The sequence below is a fragment of the Grammomys surdaster genome, unplaced genomic scaffold (assembly GCF_004785775.1).
Source record: "Grammomys surdaster isolate TR1022 unplaced genomic scaffold, NIH_TR_1.0 127, whole genome shotgun sequence".
NCBI classification, from domain to species: Eukaryota; Metazoa; Chordata; class Mammalia; order Rodentia; family Muridae; genus Grammomys; species Grammomys surdaster.
In genome coordinates, this window is record NW_021604585.1 from 2,505,644 (window position 1) to 2,525,803 (window position 20,160).

The 20,160-nt window shown below is 33.7% G+C and overlaps 1 protein-coding gene across 1 annotated transcript in view; it reads right to left on the bottom strand.

Moving 5' to 3' along the window:
• Window positions 1-20,160, bottom strand: part of CUNH14orf39 (chromosome unknown C14orf39 homolog) — a 31,387-nt gene that overhangs the window by 2,799 nt on the left and 8,428 nt on the right. Inside the window, exons 8-16 of the mRNA XM_028752182.1 lie at window positions 19,714-19,805; window positions 17,296-17,420; window positions 16,498-16,574; window positions 13,294-13,379; window positions 13,070-13,116; window positions 9,343-9,404; window positions 7,113-7,288; window positions 5,209-5,353; window positions 834-891 (exon numbers count right to left, since the gene is read on the bottom strand). Of these exons, the coding sequence (XP_028608015.1) occupies window positions 834-891; window positions 5,209-5,353; window positions 7,113-7,288; window positions 9,343-9,404; window positions 13,070-13,116; window positions 13,294-13,379; window positions 16,498-16,574; window positions 17,296-17,420; window positions 19,714-19,805 (868 nt within the window). The remainder of the gene's footprint in view (window positions 1-833; window positions 892-5,208; window positions 5,354-7,112; window positions 7,289-9,342; window positions 9,405-13,069; window positions 13,117-13,293; window positions 13,380-16,497; window positions 16,575-17,295; window positions 17,421-19,713; window positions 19,806-20,160) is intronic.

Genomic DNA, 20,160 nt, shown 5'->3' on the forward strand with positions numbered 1-20,160 from the left:
TGCTCAAAACTCTCCAGTGGCTTCCTACTTCATTTAGAAAAAAAAAATCTTATTTGGGTAACTGACAGGTTCTCAATGAGACACAAGACTATATACACTGTTACCTTTTACTTCACATCCTTCTACAAAGTAAATATATTAAAATTATATGAATCTTACTACCTCTTCAAGTCCATAAACTATTTACTATATTAATGTCATATACATAATTAATATCATATATATTTACTTGTCTATCTTCTGTCTCTCCCAACAGAATACAAGCCCTATAAGGATTCTGAATTCTTGCCACTTTTCTGTTACCAAAGATAAAAGCAGTACCTGGCAACAAATGAAATACATACACATATACAAATACTGACTGAATTAACAAAGAATAAAAGAAGGCTATCCAATAAAAAGTATACACCAAGATAAAGCAATTTCCAAAAGAATGGGAATAATTAATATTAAATTATTAAAAAGGACTAAAATATGATAACAAATATAAGATAGCTATGACATTTGATAATTGAGAAGTCAGTAATATTGAAGAAAACAAGTGTTGGCAGAGTTGTGAAAGACTGTTAAGATCTGAAAGAATGAAGAAGAAAGAGGGCAGGAGGAAAAGAAAGGAGAACAGAGAGTGCAGTTACTACTTATTCGGTGTGACGAGACTGCAGTACTGTCTACTGAGTTAACAGGGTCTACAAGCAAATGTTCTTAAATAAATAAACTGAGTGCCTCAAAAATATCAATTAGAAATAAATTAACCTACCTTTCTTTCAAACAAACTTTCCTACCATGGAGGAAAGTTAACATGTTTTACATGTACAAAACTTCAAAACACTCACCAATTCCTTGTTGTGATGAAGGAGGATTTAGATTTACTGCAGAGTAATGTTCATTAAACTGGAAAATAATTTCCATTAACTATTACTTGTGAAATCAAAAGAACAGTTTATATAGCATTATATTTGACACAAGAACCTGCACTTTTGGCATGTAATATTAGGGTAGACATAACAGTAACTTTCTACGTAGCATATTACAAGAATTTAAAAAAGTCTCTCTTTGGGCCAGGATGTAACTCAGTGGTAGAATCCTTGTTTAGCATACATGAGGTTCTTGGTTCAATCTCTAACATTAGATGAATAAATTTGTCATTTACTTATATTAAACCAAGAATTGATCTGGAAGGTGTGACTCAGTGGTAGAGTACTTGTCTATAGTACTCTTGAGGCCTAGAGTTGAATTTTCAGCACTGCAATAAATAAATAAATAGATAAATAAATAAATCCTATTAACTTGATTACAGCAACATATATTTGCACTTAGAGAATCATCCATTTACATTTCTTCTGAACATTTTACAGTTAATATCTTTTAATTTATCTGCTAAGTTTTGGTATAATGTATAAGTTCCTAATTTATTCTTACAATTAATAGTCCCAAATTTATTACATTCTGAATTCTTTTATTTCAAGACTTTCTAGCCTATGCCACTGATTATTTGACCAATCCTTTCAACTTTCTCATACCATCTTGATTACACTTTAATTCATACAGTTTTATGGAATTAGTTATTAATGTGAGTGTATGTGCAGGTACAAATGTGCTATGGTGTGCATGTGGAGATCAGAGGACAGCTTGTGGGGTGGTTCTCTCAATCCATTTCATCCACTCTATACACTGTTTTAATGTGCAGAATGAGTATCTTTCACCAATCTACTTGATAACACTTAGAATTTACAATTATGTCCTCTTAATTTCTAATAGTTAGGTCATCTAGCTAGGAGTTGGTCAGTTTTGTCAATTATTTTCAAAGAATCAACTTTGCCTTTGTTCATTTTCTTTGTTGTTTTTTCAGTTCTTTCTTTCTTTCTTTCTTTCTTTCTTTCTTTCTTTCTTTCTTTCTTTCTTTCTTTCTGTCTTTCTTCCTCCTCCTCCTCTTCCTCCTCTTCTTCTTCTTCTTTTTTTTTTTTTGAGACAGGGTTTCTCTGTGTAGCCCTGAACTCACTCTGTAGACCAGGCTAGCCTGAACTCAGAAATCTGCCTGCCTCTGCCTCCCAAGTGCTGGGATTAAAGACACCACTGCCTGGCCCAGTTCATTGATTTCTAGTCTTTATTATTTCTTCATTCACTTTGGATTTGCTTTGTTATTTTTTTCATAAAGAAGGTTATTAATTTTAGAGAATTCTTTTCTATTAATTATCTTATTAACTAAATATCTAACTACTATCTTTGCTCTGGCTGTGTTATCATTCTTCAATTTTGATAAGCTGAATTTTCATAAAAAGTAATTTCAAAATCTTTTCTGATTTCTCTCATGACTATTCCCTTGACTCACAGCCTAAATGTTTAGGATTTTCTTAGTTATTTTATTAACTTTTGATTGAATTGTATTGTTTTCAGAGAACACATTCTGATTCTAATACTTCTGTATTTATTAAGATTCATTAATGAGTTGTGTGATGGTGGTGCATGCCTTTAATCCCAGCACTTGGGAAGCAGAGGCAGGTAGATTTCTGAGTTCAAGGCCAGCCTGTTCTACACAACAAGTTCCAGGATAGCCAGAGTTACACAGATAAACCCTGTTCCCTCCCCCACCCCCCCAAAAAAAAGACATGGCCTATCTTGTAATTATACCATTAGCACTTGAAACCTTGCAGTTGTTGGATATGATCAATTTGACCAAAGAGATTGATTGTATCATTTGGATCTTACAGGGCACGTTTCTTATGTTGTTTAATTTTACCAACTGTTGAGAAAAGGGAGTATAAAACCTCTGTAGCTGAGTCTCTACTTATCCTCCTGCAGATTTAATTAACTAACTCATTACTTTTATTACTTGGAATTGAACCCAAGGCACTGTGAACACTAGGCAAACATTCCAACACTAAGCTCAATACATAGCGCTATGTTACACGTTGTAAAGCTGTTGCTAGACAGAAACCATATTTGTGTCATATCTTCCCTATGAGTTGAGCTTTTTTAAATTTTTATACATTATCTCTTATTTCTAACAACATCTTTATCCTAAAGGGTACCCCCAAGTGATAATATAGACACTGTGGCCTTCTTAGAATTTTCATGAAATATAATTTTACACTTTTTTAACTTTCAACCTATCATCAGCTTTACAATGAAATATGTGTTAGCTTATAGTTGGATCTTTCTTTCTTACCCAATTGGACAATATCTGCCTTTTAATGTTGTATTTAACTCATTAACATTAATTAACTTTTTAAGAAATTCACAATTTATGCTGTTTGTATTTATGTTTTTCTTTTATGCTTTCTTATTCAATTTCTTCTTTATTATCTTCTTCTGGTTAAATATTTGTTTAGGATTTCATTCTATTACTTTTAAGCATTCTCTTGAATAATCATTTTTGTCCTAGGAAATTTATTAATAGGGTAGTCTCCTTCCCCAACTCACTGTAACAAAACAGAATGAAACAAGAATTAAAAATAAACAATCTTTCAGGATTTGTGTTTGTTTTTGAGATCGATTTCTCTGTGTAGCCCTGGCTGTCCTGGAACTCACACTGTAGACCAGGCTGGCCTTGAACTCAAAGATCAGCCTGCTCCTGCCTCCGATGTGATGGGATTAAAAGCTTCTGCCACCACTGCATGTCAAATTTGCTAGGATTTCAATGAGATTAAAATTAGATTTACATTTACGAATTGCATTGAAAATAAATCTACCTTCATAATATTTTCTTCCTACGAAATACTTCATGTATTTATGTTTCTAATAATTTTCAGTGGCTTTATAGTTTTCCTTATTCAAAATGTATGTGCTTCCTACCATAGCTATACATATTTAAGTTCATGTTACTATTGTAAAAGAGGATTGAGTTCTTTTGGTCTATTTTTCAATTCTAGCACATTCCATTTAGAAATTACTTGCTTATAAAATAAATGTATAAATAACAAAAGCTAAACATATTAAATACTATAAAATGTATACCATATCTTCTATCAATAAATTCATAATTTTTTCAATGCAATATAACAAAAACTTAAGCCACATAAAATTCGTAGGTATAAGTATTTAAATGAACAATAATAAAATATTTATATTGTACTACATAGCATTAGTAAGTGACACTTCTGAAATGCTTTATGTATATCAACTTATTTAATATTTATAAACTCTATGGCAGCCACTGTCATTATTTCTATTTTGCAGAGAAGGAATTGAATTATTTTCACAAATTTACATACTCTCTACATTCCTGAGTATTGAATAAGATTCTGTTTCTAGTTTTAAATACTATACTTTATTGCACAATCCCACTAACATATAACTTAATACTGGGCTTAATTGCTTAACTAAGAAGTAAACAATTTATAATGATTTGCATCACTGAAAAGTAGAAACATCAGTGGAAATTCCTCAGAATTTTTAAAATTAACTAACAAAAGTATTACCATGTTCATACATATAGCTGAAAATACTAATATAACTTGATAACATTATGAATTAAGTAAGAATTTTTACTCTATTTTTATATTGAAAATGTGTAACCCATTTATATAACCAAATTCATTTTAATCTATCTTTAACCATAATTTCGGTCATCCCTATCTTAAGGGTTTTGGTCTTGGATTTTTTTAAACTTCAATTTGATTTGATTTGGGTGCTGGAAATCAAGCTCAGGACCTCATGAATGGTAGGCAAGTCCTCTATCACTGTATGAGCCATATCCCAGCCGAGATTTTCTCTTGAGATTTGTATTTATCTGTATTTGTGTGTGTGTGTGTGTGTGTGTGTGTGTGTAGATGCTCTTGGAGGCTGGAGGCTAGAATGCTGTTGGATACCCTGAAGAATCACCTGACCTAGTGCTAGAAACTGAACTCAGGGCCTCTGAAAGGCAGCAAGTAATCCTAGCTGCTGAATCATCTCTCTGGTCTCAAGGTTTTCTTTTCTTTTAATAAAAAACATGAATCTTGGTCATCTGAAGTTAAAACTGAAAAGGTCACAGGGAACTTTGCTATATTATCAATACTCAGAACTTTTTTTTCCACGTTGGAGGTAGGAACCACACCTCAAGGACACTAGTCAAGCACTGTACCACTGAGTTACATCCATAGTTTGTTTTTTTTTTCAAAGTTGCCCCTGTAAATAGTCTGTCCCAAGAAAATCTAGTACTAAAAAACTAAAATTGCCTAAAACTCCAACGTACAATTTTTAGAAATAAAAATTTGGTTCTTGCCTTACCTGATCTGATGAGATTTCTGAATCAGATACAGAAGAATCAAATAAATTTAGTCCAGGTGATCTAGAGGTATAACTCATAAGAAATGAAAATCCAGGAGAATCCTTTTGTTTCTGTCCTTCAGGTGCTGCATTTTTAGTTCTGTTACAGAAAGATTTAAAAATCATCAAAATGTTATAAATTTATTACTAAACAATACAGACTGGGAAGTACCAAAAGCAATGGTGTACAAGTAGGAATTTGCAAAGGTAGGTTTTAAGGTGACAAATTTATGAAGAAAGGACATCTGGCTAAAGAATACAAAAACAACTTTGGGAATAATAATTGTGAATACTTACTAAGAATATATTGTCAGGCACTATTCTAGGTACTGAGAGAAGTGTAATTTATTACTCTTCATAATCCATTAAAACAAAGCACTGTTAATATCATTTTAATTTACAACAAATACTTTTGAAGTTTAGTAATGTTAAGAGATTTGATTAAAAGAATAGTAAGTGACACTGAAATTCAGATGTGGCAATTCACACTGAGAATCCCAGCTCTCAACTCTGACACTGACTTCAAGACTGTGAAAACTACTCATAAGACATGTTTTAATGAGAAGTCAAACATTACAGAGTATTAAGAAAAGACAAACTATAAATGATCTGGAATAAGAAGACAAAATCGTATATAATATAGAGCCAGAGTAGTTTTTAAAATCTCAACTTTAGGCCATGAAGTGGTGGTAAACACCTTTGATCCCAGCACTTGGGAGGCAGAGGCAGGTGCATCTCTGAGTTCAAGGTCAGCAGAGTGAGTTTCAAGACAACCAGGGCTACACAAAGAAACTCTGCCTTGGAAAAAAATAAAATAAAACAAACAACCAACCAACCAAACAGTTCAACTTTAACACTGACTATTTGTATTACCCATGATCCTGTCTTGTCATCTATAAGATAAAAAGTACAGTATAGCAATGATTCATAAAATCGATATTAATGTAAAAAGATCATAGCATAAAGTGCCCAACAGCCGCTTGTACACAGGGCTCTATAAAGTGGCTTTTTGCTTTTGTTTTCTATGGATGGACTGTAGCTTAGGCAAGAGTGTGCATGGACCATGAGTGACACCTTAGATTCATTTCCTAGCCCCACCAACCCATAGACAAACATGTATAGCTATATATTAATTAATATGTCATCCTGACAATACTGCCACAGTTATCCCAATAATCACAAACGAACTTATAGATCATGTTATCATCCAGAGAATGATCAACATTTATTCAATTTGGATTTGATGATATATTCTATTTTGAATACTGTTTTCTTGAGTCAAATGCATGACATTCAAACATAAAATTTTACTAGTCATTTAAAATACAGGAGTAGAACACAGGTGAGAGATACGTGATGAAGCAAAATCTGATTTATGTCTTAGAATAACTTAGGGCTTGGTGTTAAGGAACAGACTGAATGGAACCCAAAGATTAAATGCAGCACTACTTTTTTGGCTACAAACCCTAAACCAGTGTTTTCAATGTTGTACATTTATATCGGAGACATTTAGTTTTAAGAAACTGGGAACGCTTGCTTCAGACACTACACATATGGAGGCTGACTGCTGAAGCAGTCCTCCATCAGTAGTCTATAACTACGACATCTGACAGTAGCTTTGAGCTTGAATTTAATTTTTCCACATCTTTTATCCTTTGTAAAATCTTAAGCCTCCATATTGTCACACTGTATACTCAGGCTTTTTATCATCTTCACTTTAACAACAAATCCCAACCATCAAAAAGACAAACAAACAAACAAACAAACAAACAACAGGGAGTAGAGTCTTTAGTAATTATTACTATAAATTACTTAATAACTCAATATATAAATAAATAAATTAGAATTATTAATAGAAATCATACATTTCAAAGAAGGGGCTTTTAAGGAACTGCATTTTCTCCACAGATTCAGGCGTCTTCAGAGCTTCAGGAGTTCTTAGAAATGAAGGAGTTTCAGGAGTTTGTGGAAAATCTTCAGCTCTTTCCTCTTCAACACTATTATTTTCTACTGACTTTCCAAAGTGTTCTATGTATAGGGCCTGTAAATGGAAAGTCACAGAAAAATTTTAACAATGACTGTTACTTAAAAGCACACACATATACTGCATAAGGGTAGAACGCACCACATTATTCTGTTATCACTTCACAGGTAAGTAAAATTAGAACTGGTGAAGTGAGATATATATCATATATATATATATATATATATATATATATATATATATACTCAAAGAAATAGAAAAGTAGTTATTTTGTAATTGAATTCTTCTCTTACTCCCAGCTCCATTTTGCTTAACACTATATGAAAAAATTAAATGATAATCAAAAATGCTGAAATTGAAGGAAAATATTGAGGAGTGGTTTTTTTAAATTTCACAGTATACTCGGCTAACTTCTTGAAAAGGAAAATAAGCAATTTTGTTTATTGCTTTATGCTATAATCTGGATAATATGTTACAGGCTTTCTCCCCAGCTTGTCATTACTAGGAGGTAGTAAAATTTTAGGAGATAGGGTATGAGAGTCCTTTAAATCATGGTAGGTAGCATGTTCTGAAGGTGACTGTAGGATCTCTTCTTTTAAAAAAAAAAAATTCCAGACTATAGTTGAGCTATGAAGTAGAAATTTCTGGTTTCTTTGGAAACGCAGTTGTGTCATGTGATGTTTTTCTGGAAACTGTTTTATGAGAGGCTATTTTGCTGAAGCAGACACATGAAAAGATGTTTTACTGAGGCAGACTCTTGAGAGGGCTCCTGATGTTTGGAGAAAGTATAAATGGAAGCCAATGGGTGTGAGAGGATGTTCTTGCATTGTCATGCCTTGTAATGCTTTGCTGGTCTTTGCTGGTCTTTGCTTGTCATGACTTCATAGAGAGAAATGCACCGAAGAACTTCTCAGGGTATTCCAGCTGTTTCTTGTCATTAGTGCTGACTTCTGTCAATAAGGCAGAGCCACTGTTTCTGCTGGATTGTGCCAACACTACTGATTCGTGTTTGGTGTCTACTACTGGACTGCTGGTATCCTAATAATGAATGGTGGAGCCTCCCCAGGTAAGTACTTCTAAATAGTACTCCTTGTCCTATTAACCATTTTTCTTCCCTATATTTGGTCAGTGGGCTAGAAGAGATGTTAGAGCCTTTAAGAACCCCAAATAAAGTAAGCTTTGGAAAATCTAAGCCTACAGAGGTGTTTGATTCCATTATGAACTTCTTTTATGATGTGTGCTAATACTTGCCCAAAGCAATAGGACCAACTAAGAACTCTTAGACTATGAACTGTAATAAATCTTTTTTCGTAAGTTATTTCAGGTTTTGTGTTTAAGTGAATAATAACAGACAATTACCTACTTTGTCTTTAAAGTTTTTTGCCATTATAATTTTATACTAGTTTATTTCTAAAGATTGAGAGCCTGAATACTAACTTTTCCTTTATCTAATTTCTGCACACACACTCAATGTACACACCACACATACACACTCACTACACACACACACACACACACAGAGACAGAGAGAGACAGAGAGAGAGAGAGAGAGAGAGAGAGAGAGAGAGAGAGAGAAAGAAAGAGAGACAGAGATTGATTTATCTTTATCATGTATGATTATACCAAATCCTACTACAGAAACAATTTGGGTCCGTGTAAAAAAATTATCATGTGCTCATTACCTGTATTTCCTTTACCGTACACTACTACTTAGTCACTTCTCATTTTAACCCTTGGTAGCTTAGTTTGCATCTGTCATCATTAAAGCTTTCCACTCCACAAAACGATTATCAAGATACTTTCATAGCCACTGGTCTTGAATTGCCATAGCAAATCAATAAATCTTGCCAAACAGATTTATTTTCTTCAATCATGAGTTGATTTTGATCTTAATATGTATCATCACTTATGAGTGACATCTGTTGACACTTGTTCATATAAACTTTTTAGATTTTTTTAATCTGAAAAAAATATTTCTAACTTCCTCTAACCTGAGTTTCAAGCTAATAACATCTTACATAAGTAATATTCATTGTAATAAATCTAAAATTTAAATGAACACTGATTATTTTCTTAGGATGCTCCACTTAGAGACTAAACATATGACTTACCTGTGTACTACATTTTGATTCTTTTGGTTGTCTTACTGTCTCTTTACCTCCACATTCAGGATCTATTTGTTATACGGGATTTAACAAATTCATTAGTTTCATTTGTATGATCTCATGAAATTAAATAATTTGCTTCAACTGTATAAAACATTTTGTAAATATCTTTAAAAAAGGGCAAGTTCATATGGTTGTACCCAATATATACATGTAAGAGCACAAAACATAAGAGTTACCAGCTTAACCAAAGGACATTCATGTAACCATCACCTAGGTGAAGAAACGTCCTGAACAGTCCAAAAGGTCCTGTTTTCCATATCCTCTTTTTCAAAGGTAAGCCCTATCCTGACTTCAGTGACAATTCCCTAGTATGTTTTATTACCTAAATATCTTTCTTTTCTGCTTTAAGCTATGCTAAAATTATACATACATTTTATGTCTCCCTTTCTGTTTAGCATGTTTATGTGATTCCTCCATATCACCACATATGGACAGTTTTCTCATTAGCAGTATAAATATTCCATATATCCAGCATTCAACAACAGATGGGCATTGGAAACAATGTAATATTCCATATTTATTTGCATTTCTCTAGGTATATATCTAAGGTGGAATATTGAGACATAGAGTATATGTATCTCCCAATATCAGGTATCAAACTTTTCTAAAATGGCTGTACCAATTTTGGCTGAGATAACTAGCCATTGTAAAAATAATGAAATCTCAGTTTATACCACTAGTTTATGAGAGCCACTACTGGTCAACATTCTCATAAATATTAATACTGGTAGACTTTTTAGATTTGCTAATCTGGTAGATGTATAACAGTATCTTACTGTAGCTTTACACTTTTATAATTTGCTAAGCATCATTTCATGTTTATCTGCCAGAAAAGTTTCTTTTGAAATGTCAGGTCACATATTTTTATTTTTTAAGTTCTAAATTATTAATCTTTCCCTGTATGTATGTGTGCATATTCATGTGTGTGTGTGAACACATGTGGAAGTCAGAGGACAGTGCTGACTGTCAATCACTGCCTTTCATCTTGTTTGTGGCTACCTATGCCAGGCTAGCTGGACTGCGAATTTCCAGGGACTGTCCTGTCACCACTGGCCATTTCATTATGGTAACTCGAAAATTACAGACAAACACAACTGTTCCAGGCTTTATGTGAGTTTTGGGATCTGAACAAAGGTCTTCACACTTGCATACCAAGTGCTTTACCTACTAGACCACCCGCCACATCTCTATTCTGAAATATTCTAAGTGAGTCGTCTGCTTTTATGTACTTGATTTGTAAAGGTTCTTTACGTTGTTTTGAACTACTCTTTGGGCAATTTTATGCATACATACAAATAAATTCTTCAGCTTTGTGACTTATTTTCTTCTTCTTTTTATTGTATCCTTTTTATATATTTATTTTACATGTGTTTGCCTGCATGTATGTCTGTCCACTTAATATGTGCAGTGCACACAGAGTCCAGGAAGGGGTGTTAGATCCTCTGAAACTGGAGTTAAACGTGGTTATTAGTGGCCATGTAGTGTTGGGAACCAAATCCAGATCCTCTGCAAGAATAAGTGCTTTTAACTTCTGAGCTATCTCTACAGTCTTCTTTTTACTGTATCTCCAGATAATCAACATTTCTTTATTTTAATATAGCCAATCATCAATTTTTATTAATTGGTTTTTTAAAAATTCTTTACCTTGGGAGCTAGAGAGAGGACTCAACAGGTTAAAGAGTGACTATTACTCTTTTTATAAATTTTTATTGGTTATTTTATTTATTTACATTTCAAGTGTTATCTCCCTTCCTGGTTTCCCATCCACAAGCCCCCATCTTATCCCTCTCTCCTCCCTGCTTCTATGAGGGTGCCCCCAACTCCCGCTTCATCACCCCAGCATTCCCCTACACTGGGGCATCAAGCCTTCACAGGACCAAGGGCCTCCCCTCTCATTGATGCCAGATAAGGCCATCTTCTGCTACATCTGCAGCTATTACTCTTGCAGAGGACATGAATTTGGATTCCAGCACACATCCGAGGCAGCTCACAACTGCCTTTAACTCTAGCTCCAGGTGATCCAACACCTTCTTCTGGCCTCTATTAGCACCTGTACTCTTGTTCACATATTACACTCTGACACACAAACACATATACATAATTAAAAATAAATCATAAGGTAATTAAAATAAATCTTTAAAAATCAAAAAAGCCTCTCTTGAAGTTACACATCTATTTCCTGAAAGCTTTGTGCACTTTGCCTCTTGCATTAAATCACACCTATTATTTTTTTATCACATACTAATTTCCTCAACATATAGGTTTAGAGATTGTTGGAAGTCTTTGGTTTTTTTTCTAAAATAATTACATGTCTTCTTGAGCATGAAACCTCATTACACACACTCAGCACAAGTAGGGCTTTGCTAGCTATATGTATTTCCCAGCATCTCTAGGACACGGGAGCCTTGTTCTAGGTGATTAGCTATTCCTCCTTGTTTACTACAACCAGCTTAGCTTATGAAGAGGATTATAAACAGCTGGAGTAGATCGCGTGCACTGGAAAGGCATTTTTTCTCTTAGAAGAAAGCAAAGAGAGTATTCAGATGTACAGTATATACATGTCTCAGTTGATCCATATATGAGAAGTGAGAAAAATAGGCTGATAGACTATAACTATTCTGAAAATGTGTATATCTATAAATAGTTTAGAGATATATTTTTATTTATGTATATGTATCTATGTGAATGTATGCCATATGTGCCAGCCTGAGAAAGACAGAAGAGAGTAACAGGTCCCCTGGCAGTTGAATTACAAATGGTTTTAAAGTTGTCATTGTGGGTACTGAAAATTGAACTTGAGTCCTCTGGAAGAGCTGATGTACTCTTAACCACTGAGACATCTTTCCAGCCCCAATTTACAAAACTGTATGATTTCCAAATGGTTCACTGTAAAACTTCAAAAAGTCAAAGGGTGATGACTTTTATATAGCATATGACTTTTATACAGGGTATAATGTGACTCATTAATAGGTCAATGATATATATGTCTATGATATACATGTGTGTGTGCTTATGCATATCCACAAATAGTTTTAAAATATAAGTATATCCCATTGTTTCCCACAGTTTCAACATTTTGTTGATCTTGTGAAAATAAACTCATACATATCTCCAATGACTTTTCTATGATGTTCAGTTAAAGAAAATATTCAAGGCAGCAAAATTTAACATAAGAAAATATAAAAGCATTACGTATAGTTTCAAAAATGGAAACAAAAGGTATTAAATGTAAGAAAATAGCTGAAATCTACTATATTCATTCAATGAATACTATATAGTCATTGCAAATAAAGTTAATGATATGAAGAAAGCCTCATGCTTTTTTATTTGTAATGACAGTATGCAGTCAAATTGGGAAATGGGATTGAATTATATATAGTATAATTCAAATGGGGGATAGAGAACAAAATGTACACATGTATTAAAAAACTAAGAGACTACACACAGACTGCATTATTTCAGTTATGTCTGGTTAGTTATATTTTGTTTCCTTTATATTTTTTCTTTGTTTCCCAAATTTTCTGTAAGGAAATGTATTTATTTTCTGATAAAAACGTATTAATAAACCACATATATACTTCCATTAGTGAGAGTTAAAAACATCCAAGTAATTTACTTAATATAAAAACTTATATAATTTATTATTTAGAAAAATATAAACAGCAAATACCTATATGCTCTTTTTCAATCCATTGATTGTAATTTGGCTGATTCAATCTAAAACGCAACAAATATAATTTTTGTTACTTGACAGTCAATACTTACAAAATACCTCAGAGATGCAAACGTTTCTGTTCTTTGGGGGAAGTAGTGCTAGAAACTGAAAGCAGACAAATACACTAGGACTGAGTCATATCCCAACACTTTCGGCAGTTTTTATATTTTAAAAATTACCTGAATTGTGTAAAACCTTGTGAACTTTTAACAGCTGGAACATGTGAAGATTTTGAATTACTATCCATACCAGAGTCATAAAATATCTGGAAAAAAGTTAAACATTAGATTGACTATATAAAATAATAATCGTGTATCATAGCTACACTGGGATCTCTAATTGTATTAGCATTTCATCCCCATAATCACCCACATTACCGCTATCTACAACTACATACATTAACTGTAACATCTACAAAGGAAACATAAGGGCAATTAATCTGAGAAGTATAAAGGTTTGGGATTCTTAAATGATTTGATGTTTTAGATAAGTATGATAGTTATCTGTGGTAGTAATTTTCATTTAAGGTAAACTTTAAAATTTTGAACTTATCCATATTCACTAATCAAATAAGTATTAATGCTTTCTTTAGCAATGATCTGATTTTTATGTTATTTTTAAAAATAAATGAGGTGATACAAATATTCTGGAATCTGACAGTTATGATAGCTATGCAACCTGTATGATAAAAATCATTAAACTTACACTTTCAAGTAACAAATTTTGTAGTAGAATTATGTAGAAGAATGCCTCAAAGAAATATATTTTACTTTTTGAGAAAAAAGTGAATGAGTTTTCAATAGCTGACAGTCCTTGGTTCTTTAAAACTTTTTCTTGAGGGGTCACAGAGAAGGCTCAGCAGATAAAGTCACTGGTTGCCAAGCCTGATGGCTTGAGTTTGATCCCTGGAACTCACCCACAGGGTGGAAGGCAGAACTGATTCCTGAAGGCCAACCTTTGATCTCTGCATGTGTAAAGGCACACACTACTCATGGCAAATATTAAACACATATATAGAACTTGGAAATTTTTCATCAGTTAAGAATAACCTGGGTTTAATTACCAGGATGTACCTGGTGGCACACATACCCACATGACAGATCATATGGTCTGTAACTCCAATCCCAAGGGGCTGTATGCTAAAATGTTTTACTAATTGGCAAATGTAATAATCATATTAACAGGTTTTTCTAATTTTCAAAGTCTCAGAGGTGTTGATAATTACTATGCTATTAATGTTATTCTATTAAATTTACTTTGCTAATCACTTGGGATTTTTACAGCTATGATCACTCTTAAAACTGATTGTATAAGTATTTTTTCCTATTCTTGTCTTTGTGATCTAACAGGTTTGCTGTGATAATTCTCCAAATAATCTCCATTTTTTTTTGTATTTTGAAACTGTTTAAAGAGCTTTATTGAAGCAGTGGTCCTCATCTGAGGACAATTTTGCTGTCAGAAAACATCTAAGAATCTATGCAAATATTTTTGGTTGTCATAAACTTAGAAGTAGGGTGTTTCGGGTCTCTACCCACAACAAAGAATTTATTTAGTCAAAAATATCAGTAGCAGCAGAGCATGGTGTTGTATGCCTTTATCCCAGCACTTGGGAAGCAGAAGCAGGCGATCTAAGTTCAAGGCCAGCATGATCTACAAAGCAAGTTTTAGGACAGTCAGGGATGAACAGTAAAACCCTGTCTTTAAAATAACCAAAAGCAGTCAGTAGCATCAAGCCTGAGTAGTCTTCATGCAATCCCAAAAGCTTTGATGAAGTTACCCTGAGACTCTGAGTGTAGGCATGTATGCTGGAAGAAGTCTACAGGAGAAAGATAGCAAAAGCTGTTAGAGAGAGGAAACTACATACTTATGTTTTTCCTTTATTTGTCAGCCTGTTTGTAATTTAAATTGTCTTACAGAAATATCCTTCTTCACACTTAGTTTTAAAAAGTCTTACATAGTATTCTCTCAATATTCTAATTATCTTCCACATTTAGAATGATCTTCTGTTTAACATCTTTTGTCTCTTCTGTTCCAGCAGAGAAAAGTTATTTAAATTGTTGACATTTTATTCATTTTTAAAATACGTTAGCTTTTGATCAGATTCATCAACACCACCTCTTAATATCATTAATTTTTTGCTTTGTGTTTACTATATCTATTGTGCAAATTTTATTCTTCAATTTTTAATAACATTTGATAATTAACATTTTTCACTTTCTAATGTTGGTTTTTAAATATATATTTTGCTCTGAGAACCAGCTTGTCCATATATCACATGTGTAGTAGGATACTTATTCTGCTACATTGTATTTGCAGTGATTAGGAGCTCAGTGACTAGGCAGCAGAAGAGGAGGTGGAGCTGGGAGAGAAGGAGGGGAAGAGAAGGAGGAGGAGGAGACTATCAGTCATGGAGAACCAGGGATGGGTCGAAAGCTGTCCTGGGTAGCAACTTCTATAAAAGGGTTAGATATTCGGTAACAACTCTAGTTGTGTGGGCATCTTGTTAATTGAGCATTTCTAAATATATAAATCCTATAGATAGCCATTAAGCTTTAAGAGTCTCATTTCTACTGGGTACTGCGAGGATGGCAGATATTGTCTGGGGTTCAGCCGAGCTTTGTGGATGCAACATGGTGGATTGTCAGAGCAATCCCTCGACACTGGCGTCTTGTGGATGCCAAGGCCTATGCATTTAGCTAGCTGGAGGCCTGGTCAGAGCTGAGGAGCAGCGGGAACATGGTGGCTGCCCAGGACCAAGACAGACCAGGCACCATTTTCTAAATATCACCCCTACACACATGTTTTATAGTATTTTGTTAAATTTTATAAATTCTATTTTTATTTCTTCTATAAGCCCCAAAATGTGGAAGTATGTGAATTTCTTTTCCCATAGCATCCTAATACATAGAGAGATGATAGACAAACAGATATAGGTGTATAGATATAGATACAGATACCTATAGATATAGATAAAGATATAGATATATAGGGAGAGACCCGGTAGAGCTAGCGACAGAGACAGAGACAGAGATCTTTTTTAAAGGGCTAAGGGAAAGGCTGCTGGTAAGTGTACTTGCTGGCACTTTCTTGCTGGCATTTTCTCTTTGTAGCTCTGGCTGACCTGGAACTCACGATATAGACCAGGCTAGCGTTGAACTCAAGAGATCTGCCTGCCTCTGCCTTACAAAAGCTGGGATTAAAGGCATGTGCCACTACCGCTCATCCACATTGAAACTCTTAGAAGTTTTAGATTCTGAGGTAATAGTAGCGGCTAATTTAACATGCATGAATGGAGAGGCACGCACATACACTGTTGTGTCTTACCTACATGTATTATCTCATTTAAGCAAGCTATCTATGCTACTGAGAACAGAAACACATACCTGTGGATCATTTTCTTTTTGTCTCGAGTCACTTCTAACAAACGTTGACTGACTGGCTGAACTTTCTTCTTTTTTATCTAGATTAAATGTATTATTTCAAATTAATTCTGAAGACAAAACCAAACAATATCTCAAACTCATTGCCTAATATATGCTAAGTTCACACTCTGCCAATGAGCTGTAAATCCAGCTCCACTCCTCATTTCTCCAACCATTTGATCACAATTTATACCTTAAAATCAAATTTATAAGAGTATTTAATTTAAAAAATGAGAAATTTCAAACATTTTAATTCACTACTATACGCTAGTTATTACATAATCATGAATGTGAAATGGCAAGATGGCCAAGTGACAAACTACTCTCTTAAAACTGATACTAAAAACGACATAGTAATATCAACAAAGAAAAATCTAACATAGTGTAGTCAAAGTACTCAATGTGATTAATTTAATCTGCAGACTCTTGAATAAAATGTAATTGAAACATTTCAATGACCAGCACTATAAACATAATAGCTAGCCCTTTAACACAGCTAGTCATCCTCATCTGGCATTTGTACTGTAAGACTAGAATACTTTTTAAAAAAACATTACAAAATTGATTTTCTCAAATACGGAAAAGAAATGGTGAACAAGTCACATCTTGTTTGTTCTCAAAGTTAAAGTGGTACTTTCCCATGTCTACAGGTCTTCAGTATTTTTGTCCTTGCTTACATCAAGTGGTAATTAAATTACCATTGATTTCTTCTGTGTCAAGAGAAACATGAAGTTTCTGAATGATAGGCAGATTCTGTACCTGTAACTCTTGATTCTGAAGAATTCATGTTTATTAGTCGTACATATTTCCGAGACTCACATGGCAGTAACAATTGGCTAGTTTGAGAGCTTCTGTTCGATAATTGTTCATCTTTTTCAAACATTCTGAAGAGAAGAGTTTACATTCACTATTAGCTAAGTAAAGACTAAAATTTAAACCCAGAAGCAATATTATACTGTTAAACATCTTCAATTTTACAGATCATGATAGTAGGTTTACAGAGCATTTAGTAGATTTAATCACTATTATTAAATTACTTGGTAATAAGTAGTACTCGCACTGTCCTGATTAAACCTAATGCTCTTCTCAGTATATTACACCCTTCTTTTAAACATAACCACTTAACAAAGATAAAAACCATTTTAAACACTTTCACTACAAATAATGTGTTCTAGATTTCAGGGTACTTCATATTTTAAAAGATTTATCTAGAAACAAATCAACTATCATGAATACAAAATTATTAAAGGAATATTATAGTCAAAAGGTAAATGTGTCTTTTGACCTTTTTACTGTAAGAAAAACTTCACTGAGTTTTTTCTAAATTAAATGAGTATAAACACTGTCAAAAAATACATTATTCTTCCTTTGTCAACAGAAGATATATTCTATGACCCCCAACCCTCAATGGATGCATAAACATAAAAGTTTATGTACATTTTATCTTTTCCTATACACAGAAGCATACACATACTAAATGTCTTTTCCATTATAAATAAGCACTTATTACACACTTTTCCTAACTTCTGCATTAAGGTGTGACAGTAAAAGTGATACTTATTTCTTCCTTCTACAGAGTTTTACAGATAAATTTGATACCACAGATCTTAACCAAAGTATATCGTTGTTTTCTGTGAGTTGAGATCTCTTAAAGAAAACCCTTTACAGCATCTCTCTGGGATATCACAATTGCCAATATTGCTACTCTTTTATCTTTTTAAAGAATTTACCTTTACTCTATGTGCATTGGTGTTTTGCCTGCATGTATGTCCATGTGAGAATGTTAGATCTTGTAGTTACAGACAGTTGTAAGCTGCCATGTAGGTGGTGGGATTTGAACCTGGGTCATCTGGAAGAACAGTCAGTGCCCTTAACTGCTGAGTCATCTCCTCAGTCCAGCATGATTTCTCTTATATGTACAAGCCATTTTAAAAATAAAGGTTACCCTGATCATAGACAAAATGATATCACAGTATAGTTGATATGATAACTGAGATGACTAGTAAGCAACCAAGAGTGTATATAACACTGATTCAGTGGACAAAGGAATGATTCACATTTTATGTGGGAAGAAACAGCATGAATGTTGTTCAGTTCAGAATGGTGCTCAGTTTGTTTATTTTTGGAATTTACCATGTGATGTTTTTAGACCACAATTGGATAACAAACTATGGAAAGCAAAAACATGAATGGTAAATAATATATACTGAGTAAAAAATTGGCTAAGTAGTTATATAAGGTCCATATAATTTAGAAAGTTTTTATAATATTCAAGTATCCATAAAATAAAAGTATGTGTATCAGACTTTCCAATCAATTTCTTCATAAAACTAATGACAGTGTCATGAGGTAATATGTAAGAGTGGATGCATCATATAATAGGTCCAAGAAAGTAGGATCAGGGAAATAAGCTCAGGAAGAGAGAATGTTGGAAAAAAATAGGATTAAGGTAATAGAGTCTGGGGAGTAAAACTTAAGAACAAACAAAAAGCAGGGTGGTGGTGGCACATGTTATTAATCCCAGCACTTGGGAGGCAGAGGTAGATCTCTGTAAACCTGAGGCCAGCCTGAACTACACAAATTCCAGGATGGCCAAGGCTACTTAGACAAACTCTGTCTTGAAACAGACAAACAGACAAACAAATAAAAATAGATCATATTCAGAAACCAAAAGAAAGCTGATTAGAACCAGGAACAGTAATCCATGTATTTTTCTCTCCCATAATAGATAAAATCAATGTGTTTTTAATGCCTCAGTGATGCCTTGTATTATCTCTACAAGGATAAATGAAAATACAACTGACGTAGACTCGGAAGAGTCTCATCTTCCTCTGAGGTAAAGGAAGAATCAGTCAAACTGGCACTAGCCAAGTGACACTGCTTCTCTATTGTTTAACCTGGTTTTTAACTGCTGTGGTCCTACCACAGAAACTGGATAGATTTACACTCTGATAAGTTCTAGAACAGATGTGGTGCTGTTATCCTAATTTTATTGTATGAATCTTTGGTCTTCTTAAGCAACAAGTAGTTTGGGTTATTAATTCATAACATTTAAAAATAATATTTTCATAAAAATTAATAGAAAATCATGCATAAAATTATATCAGGGTCAGACTCAAAAATTTTAGATGCAGAATATCTGTTAACATAAAATTCAGTTTTAAAGTTTACCTATACCTTTCTTCAAATTCTTTTCTCTTTTCTGTATTTTTGTTCTTTTCATCTAGAGCTTCTGAAAATTTTTTATTTTCAAAAAGTCTTGCTATCCGCTAAAAAGAAAAACGAGAAAAACAAAATACTTAGCTTCATAATGGCTGACACTTTCAATCCTTAGCACTTAGAAGACTATGGTAGAGGCACTGCCTGGCACTTAAGGAGAGATAACTTAGTGGGAAAGGTGCTTGCTCTGAAATCGTAAGGACCTCACTTCAGATGTCCAGTGCCCACATACAAGCCAGGTATAATGGGATGAGCCTGTCAGCCCAGTACTGAGAAGGTGGGGCTAGAAGAGACAGAACTGAGAAAGATACCAATGCCAGTCTCTGGCCTCCATGTACACACACAGGCGCGCGCACGGACACACACACACACACACACACACACACACACACACACACACACACA